At 39.3% G+C, this 27204-nt stretch overlaps 1 protein-coding gene across 4 annotated transcripts in view; it reads right to left on the bottom strand.

Annotated features, from left to right (window-relative positions):
* Cpeb4 (cytoplasmic polyadenylation element binding protein 4) overlaps positions 1–27204 on the bottom strand; it is a 62714-nt gene that overhangs the window by 18753 nt on the left and 16757 nt on the right. For 2 of the 4 annotated variants that reach the window (XM_087571559.1, NM_001106992.1), the window contains exons 2-3: positions 24040–24121; positions 6296–6346 (exon numbers count right to left, since the gene is read on the bottom strand). In XM_087571559.1, the coding sequence (XP_087427685.1) occupies positions 6296–6346; positions 24040–24121 (133 nt within the window). The remainder of the gene's footprint in view (positions 1–6295; positions 6347–24039; positions 24122–27204) is intronic. The other 2 variants (XM_087571561.1, XM_087571560.1) reach the window with 1 other exon arrangement.

A 27204-nucleotide genomic window follows, 5' to 3' on the forward strand; every position in this document is an offset into this window, starting at 1 on the left:
GTGCTTCGTTTCTAAAGTGCCTCTACAGGACTGATTACAAATGGTTTTTCACAGAAGACATATTCAGTCACATTCCCTCAGTAAAATATTCCATTAGTCTGTGGCATAGAATTACAAAGAAGGCGCAGAATAATTGATTTCTCTCTCTGCACACATTTCATTATAAAGGTGAGTTACTATTTGTTTCTTAATAAGCACCTCACTTGATAAGTTCCTCACTTGAAAGTATCCATACTAGAATATATTTATAAAAAGAAAACATCTATTATGTGACCCTTTTTAAAATGTGCAAATACTACTGTATATATGTACTAGCACAAACACACACATACATATACATGTAAAGATAAAATTCAAAGATCTGAAGCTTATAGTTATTAATCTGTTGACACTATGTCTACATCCAGTCCAGCAAAGATGCAAAAATAATACTCTTAAGTGATTTTACGATTAGCTTCTAATTTAATAAATTCACTGTCAACATTAATTTACATACATAGCTGGCAATTAAAATTTCCTATGTCACATTAGTTTGTTGTAAAGTAGCATTCAAAACTGTACTCTGCATTTTACAGCCTCCTTTTCTGGTAGATTTCTGCTGACACTCCAGGCAAATAATCTTCCTATTTCATTCTAAAAGCCTATCATTAAGAGATATATCTCTGATAGCCTTTAAAAGATGGATCTCAACACACCTTCTCTGGAACAAGCACAGAGTTGATGCTTCTAAATGAATAGACACCATCAGAGGGGAAAACCTACACGAATGAGTCCAAACCCTCACGTTCTGCTGTTCTGGATTATCTTGTGCCCAAAGTTCATCTTTCAAACAGTTAATTCTAAGGACTAAAATAGTGGAGAACAGAGAATTGAAAATAAAAATTAAAGGAAAAATGATAGAACAAAACTACAGACTTCTCTTTTTTAGCAGTGACTACTGGTTTCCTTCGATAAAATTAAACTTCAACATAGCGGATGAATACAATTACTCTTTCAGTCAACATTTAACTGAGTGGTTAGCTAAGCCACAGAGAAAAGCCTAGAGGGAAGTCTGAGCCAGGCTTAGCACGTTTACTTAACTGAGAAACAAAGTTCAAGCTTATGTTTCTGGACTATAAAACATATGTGCTTGTTATATAAAATTTACTCATAAATTCATCCATTATGGGTTGATATTTTCTCACACCCACATTTATGTGCTGAAGCCTTACCTTTAAGGACTTCAGAATATGATGGATTTTGCAGATATGGTCTTTAAAGAGGTAAAGTTAAGTGAGGGCATTTGGTGACCTCACCCTACATGACCTCTGTCCTTTTAAGAAGAAAGCAGGATGCAGATGTATAAAAAGGTAGGGCGTGTAAGGAAAAAGAAGCCATCTGCATACCAAGAATATGTCTCAGAGAAATAACTCCTGAGTATTCCTTGATCTCAGACTTCTAGCCTCTAAAACTCCCAGCAAAGTGACTTATAGTCTCCACAAGTGTGGTGAATAACTGATGTTAAGTCATTTAGTCTGTGTGCTTATTACTGACTCTCAGCAAACCGGCACACTAACATGGCACTCAAAAAGTAGCTAGAAAACTTGGGTCTTTAAATACATTTAAACCCAAGAATTCCCTCCAGGAAAAAAAATAAAAATAAAAATGACCCTTCTATAATCATAGAAGCTAGGTGTATAATAATATACTGTAACAGTATTACTGAGGTTTTAATTATTATCAGTTGAATTACACTAGCTCATCTTTGAAAAGTCACTAATCCATGAAGGTCACTGGAGAGTATGAAAATGAGTTTAAAGCAAGGCAAACAAGAAGTCAGGGTATCTACGTATAAGTGAACCCTTTTATCATTGTGCACACAAATTCCAATGTCATTCCAATCTAAACTACCCCCAAATGGGAAAGGATTCTTCCCCCTTTTCTTTTTATTTAGTTAGGATTAAACTTATTTCCTCACCTAAAGGGCTTATATCCAAAATATACAAAGAACTCAAGAAGTTAGACTGCAGGGAGACAAATAACCCTATTAAAAAATGGGGTTCAGAGCTAAACAAAGAATTCACAGCTGAGGAATCGAATGGCTGAGAAGCACCTAAAGAAATGTTCAACATCTTTAGTCATAAGGGAAATGCAAATCAAAACAACCCTGAGATTCCACCTCACACCAGTCAGAATAGCTAAGATCAAAAACTCAGGTGACAGCAAATGCTGGCGAGGATGTAGAGAAAGAGGAACACTTCACTGTTGGTGGGGTTGCAGACTGGTACAACCATTCTGGAAATCAGTCTGGAGGTTCCTCAGAAAATTGGACATTGTACTACCTGAGGACTCAGCTATGCCTCTCTTGGGCATATACCCAAAAGATGCCCCAACATGTAACAAAGACACATGCTCCACTATGTTCATAGCAGCCTTATTTATAATAGCCAGAAGCTGGAAAGATCCCAGATGCCCTTCAACAGAGGAATGGATACAGAAAATGTGGTACATCTACACAATGGAGTACTACTCAGCTACCAAAAACAATGACTTTATGAAATTCATAGTCAAATAGATGGAGCTGGAAAATATCCTGAGTGAGGTAACCCACTCTCAGAAAAACACACATGGTATGCACTCATTGATAAGTGGATATTAGCCCAAATGCTCGAATTACCCTAGATGCACAGAACACATGAAACTCAAGAAGGATGACCAAAATGTGGATGCTTCACTCCTTCTTTAAAAGGGGAATAAGAATAACCTTGGCAGGGAATAGGGAGGCAAAGATTAAAACAGAGGCTGAAGGAACACCCATTCAGAGCCTACCCCACATGTGGCCCATACATATACAGCCACCAAACTAGATAAGATGGATGAAGCAAAGAAGTGCAGGCTGACAGATACCAGATGTAGATCTCTCCTGAGAGACACAGCCAGAATATAGCAAATATATAGGCAAATTCTAGCAGCAAACCACTGAACTGAGAACAGGACCTCCGTTGAGGAATCAGAGAAAAAACTGAAAGAGCTGAAGGGGCTTGAGACTTCATATGAACAACAATGCCAACAACCAGAGCTTCCAGGGACTAAGCCACTACCCAAAGACTATACATGGACTGACCCTGGGCTCCAACTGCATAGGTAGCAATGAATAGCCTAGTAAGAGCACCAGTGGAAGAGGAAGCCCTTGGTCCTGCCAAGACTGAACACCTAGTGAATGTGATTGTTGTGGGGAGGGTGGTAATGGGGGGAGGATGGGGAGGGGAAGCTCATATAGAAGGGAAGGAGAGGGGCTAGGGGGATGTTGGCATGGAAACCGGGAAAGGGAATAATATTTAAAATGTAAATAAGAAATACCCAATTTAATAAAGATGGGGGAAAAAAGATAGTGAACTGATGAGGGAGCAACATTTAAAAAGTACTGGTTTGGGTTATTTATCTCAATAACAAAGAAAAAACTGTGTTTACCCCAGGCAGACTTTACAAACTCATCTTAGATCCTTTGTTGTTGTTGCTCCCTTTTATAAAATTTTAGTGTTCATATTCTTAGCCTTAAAAAATGAATGATTTTAGTATGATGTCCTATGTGTCTGGTATGATGATAAGTGATTTAGCTTATTAATCTTCAACCCTGCGAGGTGGGAGGTTTCTGTAATTCTAAGTTTGTCTCCATTCAACACATTTACTCCCATATGTTAGAGTTCCAAGATAAATACATCCAAAATCTAACCTAAGAACCAAGCTACCAATGCATCAGTGTAGCAAGATCAGTTTATTACAGCAGTGGTCCATTCACAAGACTGCTGCATAAACATGGCTGAAGGAATAGCCAACACCTACACCTAAGTCGTGCTGGAGGTCTCACTGCCCTTTTCTAAAAGCCTCTGACTTAAGTAATCTGTTACAATTATTTCACTTTGTATTTTAATTATGTATATTAGTTTATACACATGAGTGCAGGATGGCAGAGGGGTTGGATCTCCCTGGAGCTGGAGTAATAAGAAGTTTTGAGCCCTGGGTTCTCTGCATCCAAGCCATCTCTCCTGCCCCACTTAAACATCTTCTGGTACGTTTGACTTTAATACTGGAGAAGGAGTGAGTCTTGCGGTTTCACTATCTGGTCTAACCACAAGTTTCATTCTTCACTACAAATGAATAAACTAACACTGGGTCACATACGACAAAAGCTAGTTTGTTGTGCCCTCTGAAGTGGATACTATACCTGAGACCATGGATATCATGACCTCACACGCTCGCGTCTGCTTAAGGAGCTAGAGTTTCTTCTTTTTTATATCTTTTTAATTTTCTTCATCTTTATATCTTTTAGTTTGAGATGTTATTAATGATATGAACCTCAGTCAGTATACTTTTATAATAAATAAAACTTCTACATAAGAAGCAATGAAAATAAAGTATCTGGCCTCCCTCTATTGTCTATGAATCAATACAATTTCAAAACATAAATACTTGGGGGACAAGACCGTCTTTATTATTTTTTGTTTTTTCTTTTGCCAAATAAGAGTAACTGAAAACTATTAATTAAAAAATAAATATTAATTGGAAAAAGATAGGCATAACAAAAGAATTTTTAAAATTTAGACGTGTTGATCTTTAAGGAAAAGCTACTAGAGAATTTTTCTGCACTTCACGGAGATGAGTCCTAGAGGCAACTGACCTGGCCAAACAACTTCATGAGGTAATTAACACAAAGAAAAGCCAACTATTGTGCCTGGGGTCACTCAGCCATATCCCAAATCTCAGCTCATGGTAATTTCCAGTACTTGGACCCGAGCCTGGATCTAGTTTATCAGAAAAGGTAAACCTTGCTCTGTGGACGGGATGTCCTCTTAATGCCATCACCGTTAGGTGGTAGGTCGGTAGGTTTTAGCTTAGATACTTTTGTGTTACTATATTATACTATGAGCATGTTATGATGGTTTCTGCCAGTATAATATGGTAGCATTATTTTATAGAAGACGAGGAAGAAGATGAAGGCGAAGAAGAAGAAGAAGACGGAGACGGAGAAGGAGAAGGGGAAGGAGAAGCAGTAGGAGAAGGAGAAGGAGAAGGAGAAGAAGGAGAAGGAGACCATGACAACAACAATGATGATAAATGTCTGGCACTGAGCATAAGGAGACCCAACTTTGATCAAAGATGAGGTTTTAATGCACTATTCAGTTTCCAGAAGAGCTGCTGGGCCAAGCACCTCTCATTCATCTGCTTTCTTGTTAACTTTTTGGGGGTGGCTAAGAAACCCATATTCTACACAGGTCACCATTTTCAAGAAGTAACCAAAAGGAGACTAATTCTAATAATCCTTTTCAATCTCTTGTTTACCATGTGAAACAGACAAGGTAGGTTTTGTTGTTTCTGTTTGCTTGATGAATGATGGATACAGAAAAAAGTAATTCTTGGACAGAAAATATTAATAGAGATTTGAAATTAACAGAAATTTAGGGAAGCAAAACTTCAGGAATTGGAAATATGGCTCAATGGTTAAGGGTGATTCCTGCTCTGTCAGAGGACCTGAGTTCAGTTCCCAGCATCTACACAGCAGCTCACAACAGCCTGTATCTTCAGCTCCAAGGACTCCAATGTCCTTTCTGGCTTCTACAGGAACCCACATATATAGGACACACACATATACAAACAAACACACATAATAAATCTTTAAAAAAGGATTTCTGCATTCCACCTATTTATTCTAAACTGTGATACTGAAAGTATCTATGTCTTTGAAAGTTCTTTAATTCTGTGAGTAGTTGCCTTGGCCCTCCCTTTGACTTTAATTTTCTTCTGGCATGTACACATAAAAGCAGGATTTGTGGGCACATTACTAGTGTTTGGGTCAGGGAAGGAGACTACAGAAGGAGCTATAAAGGCTAATACATCTTTCTTCATGCTCTCTTTGATGGTAAATAATGAATGGCCTTCTCTTTGGAGCATAAAGTACTGTGTTTCTTGGGCTGCCTCTTTCAGGTTCTAAGTTTCTGGTTACCGTCTCTTTTCATTTGCTGTACAGAAGCTAGAATCTGATGATGGTGGCCTGTCATTATGGGATTCATACTCACTCTTCATTAATTTTAGAATGGAGAATCAAGTGGCTCACAGTAATTTTAGAGAAAAGTTTCTATCACAATTTTGAGGGACAAAAATTATTGTTAAAATAGGTGATTAAGAGCAATCAATAAATGTCACTACAGAACAAAGAGTGCCACTTTTGCACTTGCTGAAGCACAAATGCTATCTTTTCTTAATCTAATACTAACTTCAGGTTTGTGCACTTCACTAGGGTAAATCAATTATCACTTACCATTAATAAGCAGAGAACTATCGGATCCTGGGTATGAATAGTTTAGACGACCTGAAGGTAAAAGAAGGCCGTTTGTTACTAATTTTTTTCATAGATAGTTTAAACTTAATCAATAACAGAGTGGAGTTGGTGGGTTCTAATATGCAAAATATTTACAAATCTCCATAATGGGACATGAGTTTGTTGTTCTAAGGAACATAGCCAATCAGAGGATGTGTGAAGCACCGAAGGGGAAGCCTGAAGGTGATCAAGTGTCCCTCAGATTTAGCTACTCATAACATATGAACTACCTAACTAGTAAGGTCGTTTCCAAATCACCACCCAAAATATGTTCATCTATACCACTGTGTTCTGACATCAATCTATTAAAACAATCTTGATATTTTATGCCCCATAAGTATGAAAAAATTTTCCTTGGGGTTGGTTGTTACTTTTTTTGAAGAATGCAATTAACTATAATATCTTATGTGTTTTTTTTCCTTATGAAAAAGGCTTTCACAGGTAAAGGCAAGCAATGCAGGCAGCTTTGGATTCAGGGTTTGGGCTGTGCAAAGTGAGCACTCACTAAATGCCTGGCCACTTAGCTTCCAAGTTTGAAATAGTTTATAAGTTCTGAAGCTAAAATCACTATTCAAGCTACTTCCAAAAAGAACTTGTGAAAGCACTCAAAGTGTTGGATGAACTGTCTCCCGGTCTGGCAAGGGAAAGCAATGGAACTTCTCTGCCTCTAAGAAACTGTATTTCTGTTTTGTGAAGTGCCTCTCTATATAGAGTGAGCTATCTGGACCACAAATCCTCACTGAATACTTACTGTATACATGCTAAGTTACAAAATAAATATCATTGTGGTAACATTTTTAAGCCTCCATACCCCACATACCTATTTTTAATCAATCTTCAAAAAAATGGTGGAGAGCCCTCAGCAGGTTCAGCAAGGGCTGAAAAACTGGCTGCTAATTCTCTACTATGGTCAGGAGTAGCTGCCAATATCTAACTCTGAGGTACAAAGGTCGCTTTAGGGAAGAGCACTGAGCTCTGGCCTCACAGAGTAGTGAGGCTTATGGGCTGTGGAAAAAGCAGAGAGGAGGCAGAGTCTGCCAAGCCTTCAGGCTGGCACAGGCCTTCTCTAAATGCCAGCACGACTCTACTCAGTTCTGAGAACCAGAGCTAATGTGGTCCCGTCGCTCCAACACCACATACAAACAACTCTTCACAAGGAAGTTCCAATGTGAGACTCTTGCCTCTGAAAGGAACTCACAGGAATGCGCCATGTCACGGAAAGAGAAGAACATTGTCTGCTGCCAGAATCTGTAACTAACCTACATCTCAAACCTTGGGTCCAACATGGACACACCACAACTAACTAAACTTTCAACCAATATAAAATTAAAAAAAAAAGGTTTTTTAAGATAAAATTAACTGCTCATTAAGATTTCAGCTTATTGCTACGTAGGGAGTGAATGGAGAAATGGAGCTGGGGGAAAAGTGAAACCTGATTTTGATACTTCAATTTCTGTCTAAATACTGTTTTGTTTCTTTACTGTCGATGTGCAGGTCAAGTACTCAACTCTGGCAAATGCCACTGGAGTTGATTTAACTCCAGCTTGGACTCTTCTCCTGTCATAGCATACTTAAAAAAATGGACCTGAGATGTGTGAAGCAGGAACATGGCATGGACCACTAAACTTCACCTGATTTTTTTTTTTTTTAATGAAACATGCCTAGATTTTGTTGCCATATAATCCTCTAAGCAAATGAGTTAACAGAAGCTATTAAAACCACTTTCATCATCAAACATTTTTTTAAAAGATGAACTAAGAAGATAACACATAAATAGAAGCATTTATATTGATTAAAATTAAGGGCTGAGCGAGCGGTCTTTGCACTTCTGAGGACACGCTCTAATTTCTTTGGTGCTGGCACTGTGGTTGAAGCTGGGGCTGTTCCACATGAGCCACGTCTCTTATTTTGGGCTGAAAAAGGCTATAAACAACAGTGGGAATCCAAGTGACAAATTACCATACTGGCTGGCCCAGTTGAAGAAAGTTCAAACAACAAACACATTTTCTGGTTATTTTTAGAGGGCAGAAAAATCTTTCGACTTCACAGACACAAAAATTTGGCTGAGCTCAGGTGCGTGCCTACGTTTAGGTGACTGACATTTCACAGCTGGTCTGCTCCTTAGCTTTCTACCCTGCACCCAAGATAAAGCATGCCACTGCCGCTGTCAGCACCATCCCAGCTGGACACTGTGAGCCTCCAACAACCTTAACTTGCCTTCTGATAAGGTTACCGCTGGGGAGCACCAGCTTTCATCCTGAGAGGCCCATATCATATGCATGGGATATCCTCCTAAAACCATCAAGAAGTCTTCCCCTACTTTTAAAGAATCAGCAGTGACATTAAGAGAATTTTTCTTTTTACATTTCACAATATTTCCCAATTCTGTAAATTCTTTCTACAACTAACAAATCTAAAAACGTCATTTATAATTATGGGTACCATCTCTCCTCTGGAAATTCTCCCAAAGTGTAAGAAGGACCTGAACCTTCTTACAAGCTACCCCCATGCTCCTCTGTGCTTTGTGTCTCCTTTGCTCTGTGGATGCCAATACTGTTCATTATCTTCCTCTTCCCATTCAGTGACTAAGTTCCTGACTCTCCCATCCCATAGGTCCACAGTGGGACTCATTGCACATTCCCAGCCAAAGACTGGATATTGTGTTTGTGTCTTGGTGCCTATCTGCCTATCTAAAGAGTTCTTTTTTGAAATCCTCAGCAAAAGTTAGCTCCAGAATGGTACATTTGTCTTAGTTATGAATCTAAATAAGCATTTCATTAACACCAAAAATAAAAAATCACAGGTCATATTACTTTCCTTACTGTTCGGAGAAATGTATAACAACATGCATCTATATACACCTACCTATTGATTTTGAATCACAGTCATCTCCTTATCCTAAGCCTTCTCTGTTCTTTTTGATAATTTTATTGCTTTCCCTTTATTAGGATCTCATCTGGCAGAAACCAGAGAACCATCCTTATCAAACCGGCTTCTTTCGTTTGCTGGGGGTTATGGCTCTCCTGTCTTTTCTGTCAACAGCTCATTTCTTTTAGTATTAGAGAATGTTATACTGTTTGTAGGAACTCCTAAAGGATATTCAAATACTTCCAAGTATACCAGTTACTAGTTAACCTGTTAGAGGTTTGTATTAAGGATACAAGCTTTTGGAGGAACTTTTCAAGGTCATCTTTTTTCAAGATACTTTTCCCAAAATGGAAACCTTGTTTTAAATTAGCTTTCTAATTCTAGCCACAGCAATAGCCAGTCTTATGTAACCATTCAGCTAGTGGATAAATTCTCTTTATCTCTTTTATATAATAAGTGCTCTTAGGAACTAAATTGTTAAAAAAAAAAAAAACAAAAAACAAACCAAAACTACATTTCCTATTTGGGCATCAGAAAACAATGAGCTCATTCTACTGAACTTAAAACATAAGTATTGTATAGTGAATAAAGGATAAAGTAAAAATAATTGAGATAGGTGAACATAAAGATAACCCAGTGCCTGTGGTCTTGCTGGGTTCATTTTTTGATAACTTATCTATCTATACGTGGATGACACTAGGATTTTAAGTAAATGAATGTATTTGATGGCTAAAATTCAATCCCTGAAGGCTTTTGCTATTGACTGTGTTATAGGCATAAAAAACACTTCGTGATCAGCACTCCTCCTCTTAACGGACACTATCTTCAGAAATGCATATGTCTCTGCAGACAGCTCTGGCATTTGGAGCCAGGGCCTAGCACATCTCATCCAGAAGCCAGAGGCTGTATTTGTAGATACTATTCAACCTAGCCAAATAGAGGGAACTGAGACAATGTGACTTGGGAAACAACATTACCAAATTCTACAGCTAGAATAGGCCTGTGGACCAACTTGTCAGTTCCATGCTGGGCATCCGTTAGTTGGAAAGACCACTGCTTAGCAAATGGACGGACTTAAGAGTTAGTAAGTAGGGTCTAACAGTATGTACTATCCCATTCTTTTAGGACTGAGCAAGTCCATCAAGGAGATAAAAGGCAATGCTCTATTTTATTAGTAATAAGTGTACAAGTTACTTTCATAATTAGAACTTATTTTCCAAGGAGAACCCAGGTATTATTGCTGCAGATGATTCATCAGGAAATGATATAGTAAAAGTATATCCTTCAAACACAAACAATGAAACCTATCAGACTCTCTACAGAACTGCTGGCTATCATTCTATGATCTTCTATTCTTCATAGCCAATTTGTGACATAGTACAAGTCAAGTTATATAAGAAATAACAGCTTTGCTGTCTAGAACATAGACAATGTGGTCCTATACAATCTAAAGTAGCATGAAATGCTACATTATTTTTTCAATTAGCTCAAGCTAGATACTCTAAAAGAAAAGGAGTTTTCAGTGACCCACATTAAAACTTACTAACTTCTATACACATACATATATACATATATGTTTGTATATGGACATACATTATACTAGTTATTTAAGAAAAATTCTGAGAGTGATAATTTTAGTTCACATATAAGTCAAAGTTATACTGTCACAAATTCTGATTAAAGGTAACAGATAAGCTTTACATACTTTTGTTTTTAATCAACATTGCCTGATACTTGTAGCAAGATGGTGTTATGGATACCTGGACAAAATGTCGCAAAGGCTAAAGGCCCATTATAAATTCACTGGTTATGATACCAACTTTGTATTTACACAAATGCTGAACCAATGTCAGTATGACCTAATGCAATGTACTCACTATGTTCTGTACCTTATGATAAGAAGACTTCTTAACAATCAAAGTCCATAACCTTACTTGGTCTCATGATCTACCCGTCCTGTAACCAACTGTTTATAGCATTTCTATATGAAATCACAAAGGAAGAACTGGCACTAATATCAGCTACAAATTCTTGCTCTTTCTAAAAACCCGTTTAAAACAAACTTCAAACATACAGAGTTAAGGCTAAACAAAAACCCTCTATAAGATGGCTGTGGTCATTAGCGTGAGGACCAGTGAAAATCCTTACACCTGCTCTTTCCTATCCATCCACAGAGCCATTTCCCTACCTCACAAAATCCACCAGGCATCCAGATCTGCTAACTCATCACTTCTATTTCTGGTTACTGGTTACTTCCTCTGTGGAATGCCCTCCTCTCTCTGAGCCCCAATGTCTTACCACTCAAGCTCTACCTCCATTTCTTCTACCGTCCCTTGCCCTGCAGGCCTTATTTCCCATGGAAGTCCCCCCAGTTTCATGGCACCCATGCTCTGGTTCACTCTGTATGGTAGCCCCTCTCATACAAGGTTACTGAGTGTCTTAGTTTCATTTCCTGTTGCTGTGATAAAATACCCCAGACAGGAACTTAAGGAAGAAAGGTTTTATTTTGCTCATAATTCTAGATTACAACCCATCATCATTTTGGGGAAATCAAGGCAGCAAGAACCTGAAGTACATCCATAGTCAAAAGCAGCCAGAGAATGAAAGCATGCATGCTTCCCAGTGCTCAGTTAACTCTCTCCTAGAGCTCCGCCCATTCAGTTAACTCTCTCCTAGAGCTCCGCCCACTCAGTTAACTCTCTCCTAGAGCTCCGCCCACTCAGTTAACTCTCTCCTAGAGCTCCGCCCATCAGTTAACTCTCTCCTAGAGCTCCGCCCATCAGTTAACTCTCTCCTAGAGCTCTGCCCATCAGTTAACTCTCTCCTAGAGCTCCGCCCACCCAGTTAACTCTCTCCTAGAGCTCCGCCCACCCAGTTAACTCTCTCCTAGAGCTCCGCCCACTCAGTTAACTCTCTCCTAGAGCTCCGCCCACTCAGATGGTAGCACACATTTAGGACATAGGTCTTCGTACTTCAGTTTAACTCAGGTGACAATCCCTCACAGGCCAAGCTGGATGACTGCTCCTTGGTCCTCTCTTCACAGGTGATTCCCATTGTCAAACTGTCACCCAAAACTAACCGGCACACTTCTTTTTAAGCTTTCTCTTCCTCTATGGTAGCAAACTCTTTGAAAACAGACTGACAGTCTTGGATTCCAGAACCCAGGCACAGAAAAGTACTCAGTAATCAGCTGCTGGGTGAATGGAGTGGGGGTGGGGATGGAGGTGCAGAGGGTGGAAATGTCTCTACCTTAGAAGATACAGGAAAAAGGATAAAATCACAGCCTTGTAATTTACTTCACATTGCTGAATCTTAGGGACACAGAGGTCCCTATTTCCATTTATAGGCATTGTGAGAGAGTCCTAAAATAAGCTCTGTAGAGTGATAAGACCCTCTACCCCTAGTGTGTAGGAGTAGTTCAGCAATTAACAGCAATTCCTCCCATCTCCAACAATAGCCAAAGATAAGCAATGACTTTCCACCTTCAGGAGAAAGGACGCCAGGCAGTTTCTTCTGTCTAACGAGTACTCAACTGGAATTTTTGGAAAGGCAATAATAATTCAGGGAATCTTTTGGCTTCAAGGAATTAGAAGTTTATTAGTGTCTTTGGTTGCAAACAGAGATGTACATCTTTTCTGAGAAAAAAAGAGAAGACAAAACTCAAGCGCCCGCCTTTTATCAAACTAGCACAGTAGCAGAAGGATTTCAGGAAAGGGAAACCTCAAAACTCACCTTACGTTACGAGTATTAATATAAACAAGGCACCTTCTTTTTGTACCAGAACCTCAAATTCCAATTTTAAATAGTAATAGGACAGTGGAAAACAAGACTGTAAAAGCCAAAGTAATACATTTTTACAGAATGAAAGACTACCCGACTATAATTCAAGGCAGCTGTAAAGTTGCAAGGTCTAAAAGCAGCTAAAAGTTCCAGGCAGAAGGGAATGTCTGCAGAGAAGCTACCAAGGAGCTGACCTAATTAAGGAATTCAAAAGATCCCGACTGCCTGGAAAGCTAACAGCAAAGCAGCAAGCAGGAAGGCTGTGTTTATCCTCAGCAGAGCTTGCTTGACTCTGGATGCTGCAGTGAGAGGACGCAGCACCGGGAACTTGCCTTAAGAGGATGTCAGAATACCAGTGATTAATGACAAAAGTTTAAGTTTTTAACAAAAAAGGGTATGTTTTTCTGTCCAATTAAAGCAGCCATAGCTGGTTTAAAAGGAGGGGAAGGTATAATCTAATGGGAAGAAAAGTAGAAAAACAGACCAACAAGCAAGGGAAGGGGGAGCAGTGGCCCTGAGTCACCTGGGGATCAGGCTCCTTAGGCCCCAGGAAGCCAGAGGCATGAGAATCAGTGGGCAGAACAGCGGCCTCCACTCTGTGACAGGGAGTTAGTGCGAGGGCCACCCCTTCTATACAAGATTACCATGGATCATTATAACACAGATTTTAAATTGAATCCCTAAACTGAAGCTAAGAACTATCAATGCCTACTCCATGGAAGCATGCAAAGCCACACTGCTTACATCTTATGTTCACTTCCTGCTACACTACAAAGGCTTGACCACTGAATATGAGGCGCGAGGCTATGCTCCTTTCAGAGACCCTCTCACCCTTACTGGGAAACTGAGTAACTTGTAAAGAAAGTTGTTTTACCTTTCTGGGCTTTATCTGTTCTCCATTATAAACTAGAGATCACAAAATTCAGAGAAAAAGTTTCTGTAGGATCTAGGTTGGAGACAATTCTCCAAAGAGAGAGAATTAAAAAGAGACGGTGCCAGTAGTAGCTTCCTGCTAGGACATACATGCACTTCACTACTGTCCACAGACAGTGACCAAGTTACTTCAGAGCAGAAACACACAGCGGAAGGGATCTCACAGAACAGAGCATGTGCCACCTTTGGGAGCTGGAATAGAGGCAGGGGCCAAATGTAGGAGACCTCCAGCCACATGGCCATGTCTCATCATACCAGGGTTGTCCACATTCTTCTAGAACGGTCTCAAATGACAAATATAGCTTCAAATATAGAAAGGAAGCTCCAAAATGCTGTTCTCTGGAGATGACAATATAAGGTAAGTGAATACATCTCCATTGTCTTTTCCTTATCCTCTGTTTCTTCTTCCTTTATAGTCCTATGTTCTTTTGGGTTCTAGGGAACCCAACCTAGGTTCTAGGGAACCTAACCGCAGAAGCATAAAGCAGAATAATCAGAGAAGGTGTCTAGAACTATCTCATAATCTTTAATAAATATTAAGAGGCCTATTGCAAGGAAAATATTTCATAGTGGCTTCACTACATAATAAAGACTCCCAGCTCTACCTTACTCAAAACATGAAAACAAAACAACTAAAACTTCAGTAAGTAACAGTGAGAACTCAGCAACACCTTTAAATGCATTTCAACTGCCTTGCATCAGCATTCATACTGTTTGGAAAACAACCATGTATGTGCAAAGTGTGCTGGTAAACATTACATGAAAATGTTCACACAGGCTCAGACCCTTGAATGTTTGGTCTCCAGTTGGTAGAGCTGTTTAGGGAGGCTGAGAGGGTGTGGCCTCCTTAGAGGAGGTTTGTCAGTAGGACTGGGCATCGGGGTTTAATAGCTTTGTGCCATTTCCAATATTCTCTCCACCTCTTGCTTGCTGTTTGAGATATGAGCTCTTAGCTGCTCCTGCCACCATTGTGGACTTTAACGCTCTAGAAGCAAAAGCCCAAATGAACACTTCCTTCTAGAACAGTGGTTCTCAACCTTTCTAATGCTGTGACCCTTTAATACAGTTCCTCACGTTGTGGTGCCCCGAACCATAACTTATTTTCATTGCTGCCTCACGACTGTAATTTTGCCACTGAGCAGCATTTTAGTTCCAAAGACCATTAGAATTATGTGTTTTCTGATGGTTGTGACCCACAGATTGAGAACCCCTGTGTTAGCCTATAATAGACATCCTGAAATATTAAGAAATAAGAAGAAACACATTTGGCATCGTGTTCAGACCTGGCTCAGTGATTACCAGTGATGTGGCCTTGTGTTGATGGCTTTCCTCTGGACCTTATTTTCCTCACTTATAAATGAAAGGGTGGAACTTAGCATCCGTTGTCTGTACATTACATTAGAAGAGTTGACAGTGTTTACAGTATTGAGTAGCTTGCAGAAAGAATACGATCCGAAACTTCAGTTAGGGTCACGAGCCCTGTAAGAGTTGCATAGCAGATATTCTGCATAGCAGATATTCACATGAGGATTTATAACAGCAGAAGAATTACAGTTATGATGTAGCAACAAAATAATTTATGGCTGAGAAGTCATCACAACAGGAGAAACTGTATTAAAGGGTCACAGCACTAAGAAGGTTGAGAACCATTGAGTCAACAGCTTCTGCTCATCAGTGTGAGATCAGCTGACTTAAAACATGTATATTTACTCAATCGTGCCAGACATTATTCAGAATTTTATAGCTAGTAGACATTTTAGATTTGTTTCAAGTTATTTATAGCTTTTATTAGTCAGGACCATTCTTTAGAACAAAGGTTTGCGCTCTATTGCTAATTTCTTGGGCACTAAAAAGCAAGTCTTCTAATTAGTTGACTCCTCTTTTCTGATATATAGCACTGGCATGTACCCCTGGGGATCTGGAAAGATTCTGGAACTACCTTCCCTTCAGAGTCTGACTGGGCTGTTTTCCAGGCAACTCAGAATAAAACAAAACCTGGCTTTTAGAGTTGGGCGCACTAGTGTGGGACCGGATCCAGAACCAGCCAGTTAGAATAATGAAGCTCAGGAGGCAGCATTGCCGTCCTGGGTATTTTTCAGAGAAGTAAGCAATTTAAAACTAGTTAAGTTTATTCAAGGTTTTGTTGTTTGTTTTCCTTCTAAGTTTCTAAGTTTTGGTACTGAGTACATGGGCACCAGGAAATAAAAACGAAATGTAAATCACGTGTAAACAACGGATAAGTAATTAACTGCACACATTCCATAGGCAAGTATTCCAAGCATATTAGGAACATTTGTAAAAATTTCATGCATGTGTAAGAGTGCACAGTGTGCATGTTAGTGTAGTGTGTATGCAGGTTGTGCTTACACAGAGGCCAGAGGAGGACATCAGGTGTCCTGCTCTACCATTCTCCTGCCTTACTCCTCAGAGACAGGTCTCTTGTTGAACCTGGAGCTAGACTGAAGGTTAACGAGCCTAAGCAATCCCGTCTCCTCACCTTGTAGTACAGTGGTTAATGGGCGGGCACATGACTACTTCTGACTTTTCTTTCACAGGGGTTCAAATCGGAACTCAGGTTCTCACCTTGCATGACAAGGGGTCTTACCACTGAGTCTTTCGCTCTTTCCAGGAAGTAATTTCTTCACATCCTGGACTGTTCTTTCCTTGCTGTAGCTAAGTTAACTGCAAAAGGAATCTTGGATGTTTTTATGACAGGTATGAACCAGGCAACCTGGTTGGTTCCCTTTGCCAAAATCCCCCAATACCACAGGGGGGACTACACACCATGATCAAGGAAGGCCTGAGGACTCTTAGAGACGACAAATTATTTACTAAATGGGGACTTGCATATGGGATTGTCAGGAAATGCACTAGCAAGAATACCTCTATGTAAAAGTTTTATAGAAACCTCTGAGAAGGAAAAAGACAAATAAGTGACATCATCAAAAAGTGTACAGCACACACATTAATATGGACAGGAAGCGACAGCAGCGTGGGCTGTTTAATTTTGAACCCCTTTCCTCATTTACACAGCAGAAGTCTTTAAGATGTTTACTGACAAAGTGCTAGGTTGCTGAAAACTTGCTAAAATATCACTCAGCTTTCCCGTGTAAATGGAGACCATTACTATTTTTTGTCCACGATCTGGTGTAACCTGTGCTTATTTAAGCTACACCCAATACTTAAGGGGGCAGTGTAAAACCACGAAATCATGTGCAAAGTGTGACTTTACTAGTGCTTGTTATCTGAAAAGTGTCTACCAAATTTGGTTTCTACCTTTATCAGCTCTGTCCCTGCCCCATGGTATGTTAAACAAAATTAAGTCATAGCAGGCATAGGATACGGGAGCCTTAGTGAGGCTGAAAATAATAACGTTGTGAGGTAACTTTTTGAAAATGCTTAACATTCTAATAACAAATGGTTTAGGATTACTCTTCTGCCCTGGCCCTCCTTACCCTTACCTGCCATCCACATACAGTCAGAGTTGTGGCACTGCTCTAAGGTGACAATGACCACCCAATTTTTGCAAACTCAAAATAGGATTCTTTGTGCTCAATGTCCAAGAAGAGAATAAGGGACTGCTTAGGCAATTTTGACCTCATGTCATGGATGACATAAGATAAACTCCTGCTTTGTGACAACTGCTTATATAATTTTTAGAATAAAAATAAGCATCAAATATTCTATCACAGATGTATGTCAGAGGAGAGGATCACAAGTGGATCTGAGGGTAACCAGGACGTGTGTGCTGTGTAACTGGTTCAGTCAGAAGCACAGTGGGGATGATGTCGATTCAATCCTACGAGCAAATCAATGTTCAGAACCACATTCCCTCTCGCCTAGGCCAGGCCCTATCCTCTCCTCCCCAACTGTTTTTTAAAAGATAGAAACCCCCAAATCTGAAAGAGTAAACCAGCATGTTCACAGTCTACTCTGCTGACACAGCCATTGAGGTTCCACCAAGTAACCCTGAAAGCTAGCAGCTGCTCGGAGTTCAGCCCACCCAGCAATGACTCAAGGAAACCCACCCGTCCTCTTCCACACAGCCCAAGAGAAGGCTATTCAGGATGCTCCACGTCCCCAGCTAGGAAAGGGAAAGTGCAGGGGAGGAAACACCCTTCATTTCAAACCACCCACACACAGTTAATTGTAGTGCAGTTGAAATTATACTCTTTATATGTCTCTCACTCCATTACTCAGGAGACTTTTAGAAGTAAGTCAATTTTCTTCTTTGGAAATCTCGACCACTCCCCTGCTCAGCTGCTTTGAGTTACTTGGTATCATCCAAAGGGGACAAGAAGAAATCAGTGTTCTCAGCAAGCTGGGTCCCATAAGCAGGGAGGCTACTTGGCTGAGTCTGAACTCCAGATACATGTAATGTTTAAGATTCCCCCAATTTTCCAGAAGACACTTGATAGCATAGATAGTAACTTAGTTGAGAGGGGAAGATTGGGTTGTGAATCCAAGGTAAATGAGTTGTGTTTTGCCCTGTCTTTTTGGTTCTTCCTCATTGCAGTTTGTACCATGCCTGCTCTATGCCCCTTAAAGGAAAGTGTCTAACCCTTGTGATTTATCTCCATGTAGACAGAGGCCAATATTTAAATAGAAAAGGGGCAAATACTACATACATACATGTACACGTGTGCACGCACAAACACACACCCCTCACACACACCCCTCATCATACACACTTCTGACTGAAAATTAAACATTATGTTAAAGGCTAGCCTGTTTTCATGGAAACTCCTTTCATTTTTGAAAGTCTTGTTTATGGCCAAATTATTTCAGGTTCATAAGACATGACACAAATAAATGACCAACTATAGACCTCATTCAATAGCTTTCAGTAGGTAGTCTAGAGTTCTCTCAGAATCAGAACCTACATGAAATCAAGTCAAAGGCCTCGGCATATCAATATACATCATCTGTTCTCTGAAACAGAGAACTAAGTGATGACAATTTGGAATATAAAAATATTAAGAAAACTGTATATAAGGAAGGTTTGCCAGACATTATCTAATCTCTCCCAAAAAGTAGCACTAAATTCATTTTTTCTGAATGGCAAAGATAAAGAATTTGCATAATTATCCTAACCACCACTTGTATGAAATTAATGAAATGAGCATTATGCACTGAACATCAACTGAATTTCATTATTTTCTTCTAAAGAGATTATTATAAATTCTTTTGCTTAGCAGCAAAGAGGCACAGATGGAATCACCACTTGCTCATGCATTTAATCTTTTGTTTAAGGGGAAAAATGTACAGTAATGAAAATAGTAGGGGAAAGACCCTGAAATTAATATATAAGGAAATAGAAAGACATCCAAAGTGTTTAAAGTGGAAGGTCGCAGCACCTTTGGCAATCAGGAACTAAAGTGCAGAACATTCTTTTGTTAAGTCCACAGTTCTTAAAATAAATCCATACGAATTAGGAAGCAAGTGAGGCAGAAACATGCATACATACATTTCTAACAGGTTCCTCAGGCGTGGAAGGCTTCATAAACCACAGGCACTACAGACAACCGTTACTGCTTACATGCAGACTTAGCATTTGACATCACACACACACACACACACACACACACACACACACACACGAATCACTTGTAATAAGTATGCTGACTCTCATTCCTCCCAAAACCTGAAAGCGAAATTTATTCTATTTATTCTAAAACAATACGAAAGACTCCATTTTCATTACATTCAAAAGAAAACTATGGCATTGACTCATAATTTAGTTAATAACTGAGGAATAACTGCAGTGTTGCAAGACTCATGGACTGCATTTGTTCTTGCGGTAATCTTGTTGTTCAATTTGCTTTCTAGTGAAATGAAGCAAATTGGATATTAAATTGTCTTTATACATCATTAAAATATTCAATCACTATTATGAAATGGAATTGTCTGACATATTCTAAGTACTAATTTTGTCTCTTTACCCAATGCACCTGACTCCATTCCATAACCTACTTCCTACTTTATTCCTACTTCCCTTTATTCCCTGCACATGCTGAGGGAGAAAGCTCCAAGATTGTTAAAGCTCTTTCTTACTATATACACATAAGAGAAACACATTTTACGACTACTTCATGTGTCCAACCTATGCTTCAGAAGGCTGAAAACAGCTGTGTTCAGGTTTGGCTCTGATCTGCTACTCCCTTTTTAAAAAGCATTGATGTCATAGGCAAGAAAAAAGAATGGTAAATATGAGAGTTCCCCAAACAATCTCCTGGACATCTAAATATGAGTGCATTGCTGGCCCCTGATAATCTAACAGTATTACAGCCGTGCTCAAGGAGTCACATGGGGAAATCAAAACTCACAGACTCAGGCTCTTGGCATGTGAGTCTGGGTGTAGAACAAAGAAAACAAAATTGGTCTGTGGGGACAAGCTTCTGAGGATTGTCACTGCCACTGGTTAGAGAAGGCAATGCAGTTTCCAGGATAAAAATAACACAAGGACCTGCCAACTGACCCCAGCAATGACACAAGGACCTGCCAACTGACCTCAGTGATGATACAAGGATAAAGCCTATGGAGGACCCTTTTCCTCCCCAAACAGCTGAGACCCTGCAAAATGACAGCAACATACAAACTCTTTAAAAACCAGTATTTAAAAATTATTTTAAAACCACAAAAAGCTCTGATATTCATGATCAAATGAAAGCTATGTCCTTTTGAACATCTGTTAAAAGTTTTGAAGAAACCAGTTGGAATCAACAACACAATCATAAGAACATTCAAACACTACCTTTGAAGCCCCTAGACATATCAAATATCTTATTTGTTGATGGCAAAAATAAAAATTTTTAACCCCTATACCAAGGAAATATTTTCCTAAACAGAAAATGCAAGTTCTCCTTTGTGACTTCTTTCCTCATTTAGGCAAATGCCTGCATCAATTTTAGGCTTTTATGATTTAAACACTGATATCTAGGAGGAGCTACTGATAAGAGATAAATCAATGAGGTCATTCATGTTCTATGGAATTATTTTAATGTAAAATTAGTCCAAATGCAAAATGTCTTTGTATGAAATCTTTAGCACTATTCTCAGTTAAAACTTATATTTTTCTAAGAGGCATGATGATCTCACAGAATGAGTGATGATTTTTCTGCCCTGTTTCTGAGGAAGGGTGTTTTACTGTCTAGATGGGTCGGCAGAATTTAGTGCCTGACTTAGAGGACAATGGGTTGTTTTTTAAGGCAAAGGTAATGATCATTTTTAAACAAAATCTTAAGTTAGAACCACTATCAGAATCAAACATCACAGTACTAAAGGCTCTAACTCAAAGAAGTGTCTGTAGGAGATAAAGCAGTGCCCTGAATGGATCCGCACTGACACTAGGGTAAGGACTCTTTAAAGTCAAGCAGAATTCTAAACTACTCTTTTAGGCTCATGCCTCCACCAATGGATTAATTCTTCCTTGTTTGTTTTTTTTTTTTTTTAAGAAAAAATGTGAAGTTTTATAGTTATAATTTTGGAGTTTTGTTTCTTTAAAATATCACAGAAATATTTTAAGAATATATTTTCCTTTTAATCTCAGGTATGGGACACGGTGCTGCTTCAGACTGTCCCTGCAGCTGTCTGCAGTTTGTGCCCTAGGACTTGCCTTGTGCTCTTTGTGGTGGTTTTGCCAGCTGCAGATAGTCTCTCCGACTGTGGGACATTTGGAATTCTGGAGACTTTTCAGAGAGTATATATATAAGCTAGGGCTGCAAGGGGGGCAGGGGTGATGTTGGTTGTTGTGTGCAAAGAAGAAATGAGCTATCCTGCCAGCAAAGATCAAAGTTGACCCAAGGAACTCACGCCCCTGATCAGCAGGAAGTAGTTTAATGATAAACATCACCCCCTCTCCGTACCATGGCTTTATTCAGGGAGCTCCTTCTTTTCCCTTCTACCCTTTTTTCTCTTATCTAGTGTGAGGGGTTGAAGGGATGGAAGAAAATAAGTGGAGAGGAGTGGAAGAAAGAAGAGCCCACAAAGTAGCAAAAGGACAGCCACCAGGTTCATTTAATACCAAAATGAACTGAACTGAGCCTGGCTTCCTCCTGTGATAAGCACAATGGAAGACTTAGTAGATAACAGAAAAATCCACATTAATTCTTGAGTGTCTTCAGAGCCAGGCCATATGTTGACTTTGACAGACACATACGGTCATATGAACCACATGATCATCAGCACAGCCAGAAGGACAGTGGCCTAGAGCTGTTCTTGCCATTGGGCCTTGCTACAGCTCCACGGCCTGCTCATGTCCCACATTCCGCGCCATTTACACATATTTTTTCTGCCACTTAACTTTTGATTTCTCATACAGAATCAGCTGAAGAGATGCAAGTAAATATTAGTGAGAATAATTTTTTAATAGAATATAAAAGTGAAGCTTATGTAATAATTTATCAAACTAAAGAAGAAAAATCAACCTTAGATATCCTGGGTAAAACTGATAAACCAAAGACATCTTTTAGTTAATTATACAATGTGCACAAACCTCTTTTTATTTAAATCCTAGTTAGAGGCTTGCTTCCGAGAAACACAACATAATAAATTGTACCTATTGCTGTTCTACTGACTTTCCCCACCATCTAGTGCAAGGGAGGTTCTCAAAATCCTGCTATAAGAATCTAGCAAACAATTTTTAAAAGTGTTCTTTACAAACCTTCCTGTAAATAATTTTTACAGTAATTACAGACTCACAAGTTACAAGTACTACAGAGAAACCCTCCTATACACTTATACTCTGTTCCCAAACTGATAATCTCTTATAGAGTGGAAACGTAGGAAATCAACAGTTGTTTCTCTTTGAGCTACTTTGAAAAAGTACAATTTTCTGGTGCTAATGATGACCTTAGACTTTCCTCATTTTTATGAAAAAAGAGAGTGGAAAAGGCTGAGTTAGAGTCATACTAAATCTATCAAACTCTGACAGAGCTTTTCTCTTCATGTATGGAACATAACCTTGGAACATGCACCCAGAATCATACAAGGCATTCAGTAAGAACCTTTGAAATACTCCTAAACAACTTGACAATGTCCTTACTTCTAAGTGAGCTCATGAAATGGACGAATACACACATATTTCTCATATCTGCAGGGCACACAAAGATTCCTTATGGGGGATAGAAGTAGTTGAACAGGGAAATGTATGTGCTGGGGCTGGGAGGATATGACCATATTTTACAAATCAAAACCCCAAGTTGTTCTAAAGGAAAAATAAGTTTATTCTTAAAGGTTTTACTGTCAGTGGTACGACGTGCTAACTAACCTCTGGGAAAACGGGCTAGGTTAGTCAGCACTGCAACAGGCTACCCTGCCTCAGTGCAAAGTTCTTCATCCAGCGCTTCCTAGTAAACTGAGATTCTTACAAGGAAAAAAGTTTCCTGTTGTATAGTTTTCATTAGGAGTCTGGAGAAGGCCTACTCTGACAATTATCAAGCTGGCTACATGGTAGCATGATCTGAGACATTAAAAGAGAGCATGATAAATCCATATTCCATGTATGATGTAGGGTCCATGCTTGTTTATTTAACTTTTAAGGCTCCAGGTGACTGTGAGTCTCTTAGCAAGAAGAAAAGGCCTAGTGAGACTATGTGGCTTTTTAAAAACTGTAACATAGCTAGTCACTAACAACCTTGTTACCAGAATCCAAGCAGAATAGTATTTTTTAAATCATCATATATAGAAAAAAATTAACTATAAAAGATTTTAATCAGAAATTGTGGGACATTTTTTAAGTTGTAAAACTAGGCCAAAAAGTCACCAACATGTGAATTATCCCTGGCTATGTAGTTACTGTCACATTTTAGAACTTCAGGGGTTCTGAGGTTTTTGTCTGTGACACAACCGTGATGTGTATGATCTTTGAGTTAACTGCCCACTCTTAGCAATAAGGACTCATTCAGTACTCTTAGTTGGTATCATAATGGATTCTACTGCAGATGGTCATCAAATAAATATGACTTTTTAACAAAAAGTTTATGTGTAGAATTGATACAACTTACTAGACACAATGACTTCAGAGTAATGATATTGCTTATCAGAATAAGTAGATAATATACTTTTAGCTATTACTAAAATAGAATCGTTGTTTCTTAACTTACCTTTAATGGAATCATTTTCAGCTCTCATTATGTCAATGAGTGAGCTCTCCAATGAGTGCATGTCAAATGTCCTGGGGCGATCCTGTAAACAAAAGCAGTCACAGACCACTTTAAAATAATATTTCAAGCTTTGGAGAAACACAGCAGCAAGCACTAGTATGTGCTGAGGCTCAGTTCAAGTAACCCCTCCCTCCATTTACCTACCCAAGAGGAAGTTGCATTTAGCAGGACATATTCTAGCACTTCCAAAACATCAAGACCCACAAAAACACACAGAGCTTATTAGGGACTGATTTTACTTCTGACAAGAATTCAACAAAAGCATCACTTTTATTAATAAAGCCTAAACCATTAAAACGAGCCTTCACCTTAAGAACCTTAACGAATGTAAAAGAAAGCTAATCTTTTCCTCCAATTAAGACTAGATTAATAGGGTAAACCTTTCAGAACTGCTCCAGTAGTTCTCTATCAATTTGGCAGATTCCTGAAACACAATATGCAGCCAACTGAATAAGTCTTAGATTCAGCCAGCAAAGTGAACCTCAGATTCAGTGAAAGACCCTATCTCAAAAATGAAGCTGAAAAGAGATGGGTGGGGTGGGCTGGGGAGAAACCTGATGGACACACAGACACAAACACTCCTACCATAACCAGAACATATATTATACCATGAATATGTGTACATATAAAAACGTCCCCTCTCCATGGATATGATAGAATAATGACACTAGACACTTTTCCTCACTTTGACAGAGCTGGCTTTAAGAATGAAGCTTGTCTATCTACTCTCTCCAACATAAAAAGGCATTTACTCTTTAAAAACCTAGCCTTATTTTGGATGGACAATGATCAGACTGGGTATCTGGACAAGAAAACCCAAATCCCCCTCAATACCTATTTACTTGCCAAGCTGAGCTAGACTTTGCTGCTATTGAAGTTAAACAGAGAAAGAGTGTGGAGCCTACCCCACCTTAATAAAGTCTACTTCCAGAGTAAGAAATAAGAAGAGTTACAACCACTCTACTGTTCTGGTATTCCTCAGATGAAGGGAATTATGTAGCAATGACTAAAACTGAAGGTCAGCTTGAGAAGTTAAAGTGCATGGGAAAGTTTTAACCCTGAAAGGAGGTGATAAAGTGGACATCTGACGCAGAGCCCAAACCCGCTGGATCTCAGGAGGACTTCCCCTGACCCTGCAACCTCTCTGCAGTTACTCTGTGTTTTCTTCTTGGTAGAAATGCAGGCCTTATGAATGCTAAGAATCCACTAGCTCCACGTTACTTATTAACTCGGAGTTTCAGCTTGTTTAAAAACAAAAACAAAACCAACCAACCAACACACTCCCTCTGCCCCACCAAATCATTTAACTCGGTGCCTTAGACTGCTCTGCCTTGCTCTTGATTTTATTTTTACTTGCTGGGACATCACTTTTTTTTTTTTTTTACACTTTGATTCTAACTTCTAGGCTAGCAGGGCCTATCACTCAAGATGATTTCTGATTAACCTGGCATTCCCCCTCTTCTTCTGTGATACTTTGCACCATACTTCCCTGAGATAGGAACACTCCTCCTTATCCTGTTCCCCCATATAGATACTCAGCAATGTCACTGAACAAATGCTTTTCTGACACTCTGCAGTTTAGGGACTCCAGGTATAGTTATATCTGGATCGAATTCAATTATTAGCAGAGAGGATGTTGCAGGTTTGCCTTTAGGAGTGGGAGATTTGGGGTGAGAATGAGGATAAGAGTTGGGGTGAGGTGCCACTCACTCCAGAACTGATTTGTCCACCTTTTTCTTCCAGATTTTTCACTCTTCAGCTTCCTTCACCAATTAGATCCCACAGAAGTAGGACATACAGCCAGAATTATACTTTCTAAGGTACAGAAAGTCTAAAAGGGGAGACTGCTCTATTTTTAAGGCTTCAAGTGCAACACAACATCTAATCCCTTACTGCAATTTCTTTTGGAAGTGAAATGAATCTGAGGCAGAAGGCAAAGTTTGGAAGTTAACAGCAACTCACACTCCCTTCATCCACAGCAGTTGGAGTTTTCTCCTTTCCAGAAGACTATGAACTGTGCCTATACCTGGGTCATCTACCAAAGCCACAGTCAGTACAAAGCACGTACCTGCTCTATCCTCTGACAAGTCCTAAGGGCAGAGCTGTTTTACATTAAGTGCTTCCAGTAGAACGTCTAACATCATATGTCCCACTACAGCACTGACCTCAAATGGGTGATGGTGAGCTAAGTCAGTCCTACCACTTTGCCATACAGGACTACCCAGAAGGGCCTGAAATGGCAGAAGCTCTATGGTGATGAAATATCATTTGTTGAAATATCATTTTCTTTGTGTCCATGCTATGAACTAGGTTAAGGAGCACTGCCCAACCCTCTGTATCACTATGCATTAAGCACATCTACTGGATGCAGGAGCTCAAAATGATTGCTAAAACCACATGTGGGTGAATGCCTTCAAGTGAGCTTTAAGCATGTGAAATACTTATTCTCCGTTTCCCTGTCTTAAGGTTTGCTTACACATTGCCCATTACAGGTGTGCATTTCCATATGATAAAATGAACAACAGGGCAAACAATTTACTCACTCTTTTCCATGGAACTAAAGCAGTACCAGCCTTGTGAATTTGCATTTTGCAAATCAAAAAATGAAGAGAAGCAGCTGATACAAAATATAACAGTGGTTTTGTGTGGCTTCTTTTATAAAAGCTACTTCTAGTAAGTCAAGAAAGCTTCTGTTTGTTAATGGGACACTAGTAAATGACTTAGTAAACTTACTTAAAACTTTACTAAGTAAAAAACTTAGTAAACTCCATGGCTACTCAGGCCCCATGGATGCAGAACATAGACTTCTACTACATTTAATAATCACTGACTTTAACCAAAAAAGTATGCCAAACTAGAATCTAAAATGAAAAATGTAAATTCCAGTACTTTTTGGATTAAAATCCTACCTCAATCCCTTTTAAATCCATACTATTTTTCTTTCAATTCTTTGTAATTTAATTACAGGCTCACAGGTAAATGCCGATACATAAACTTGGAGCAATTGGTACTGACACTTAGGTGCAGTGTGCTCAGGCAGATGCCCAGATTCTATATGGTTTAGAAGGAGAGAGCCTCAACAGATCACTGATGAACGCAAAGTCT

The sequence above is a fragment of the Rattus norvegicus genome, chromosome 10 (genome assembly GCF_021556685.1).
Source record: "Rattus norvegicus strain SHRSP/BbbUtx chromosome 10, alternate assembly SHRSP_T2T, whole genome shotgun sequence".
NCBI lineage: Eukaryota > Metazoa > Chordata > Mammalia > Rodentia > Muridae > Rattus > Rattus norvegicus.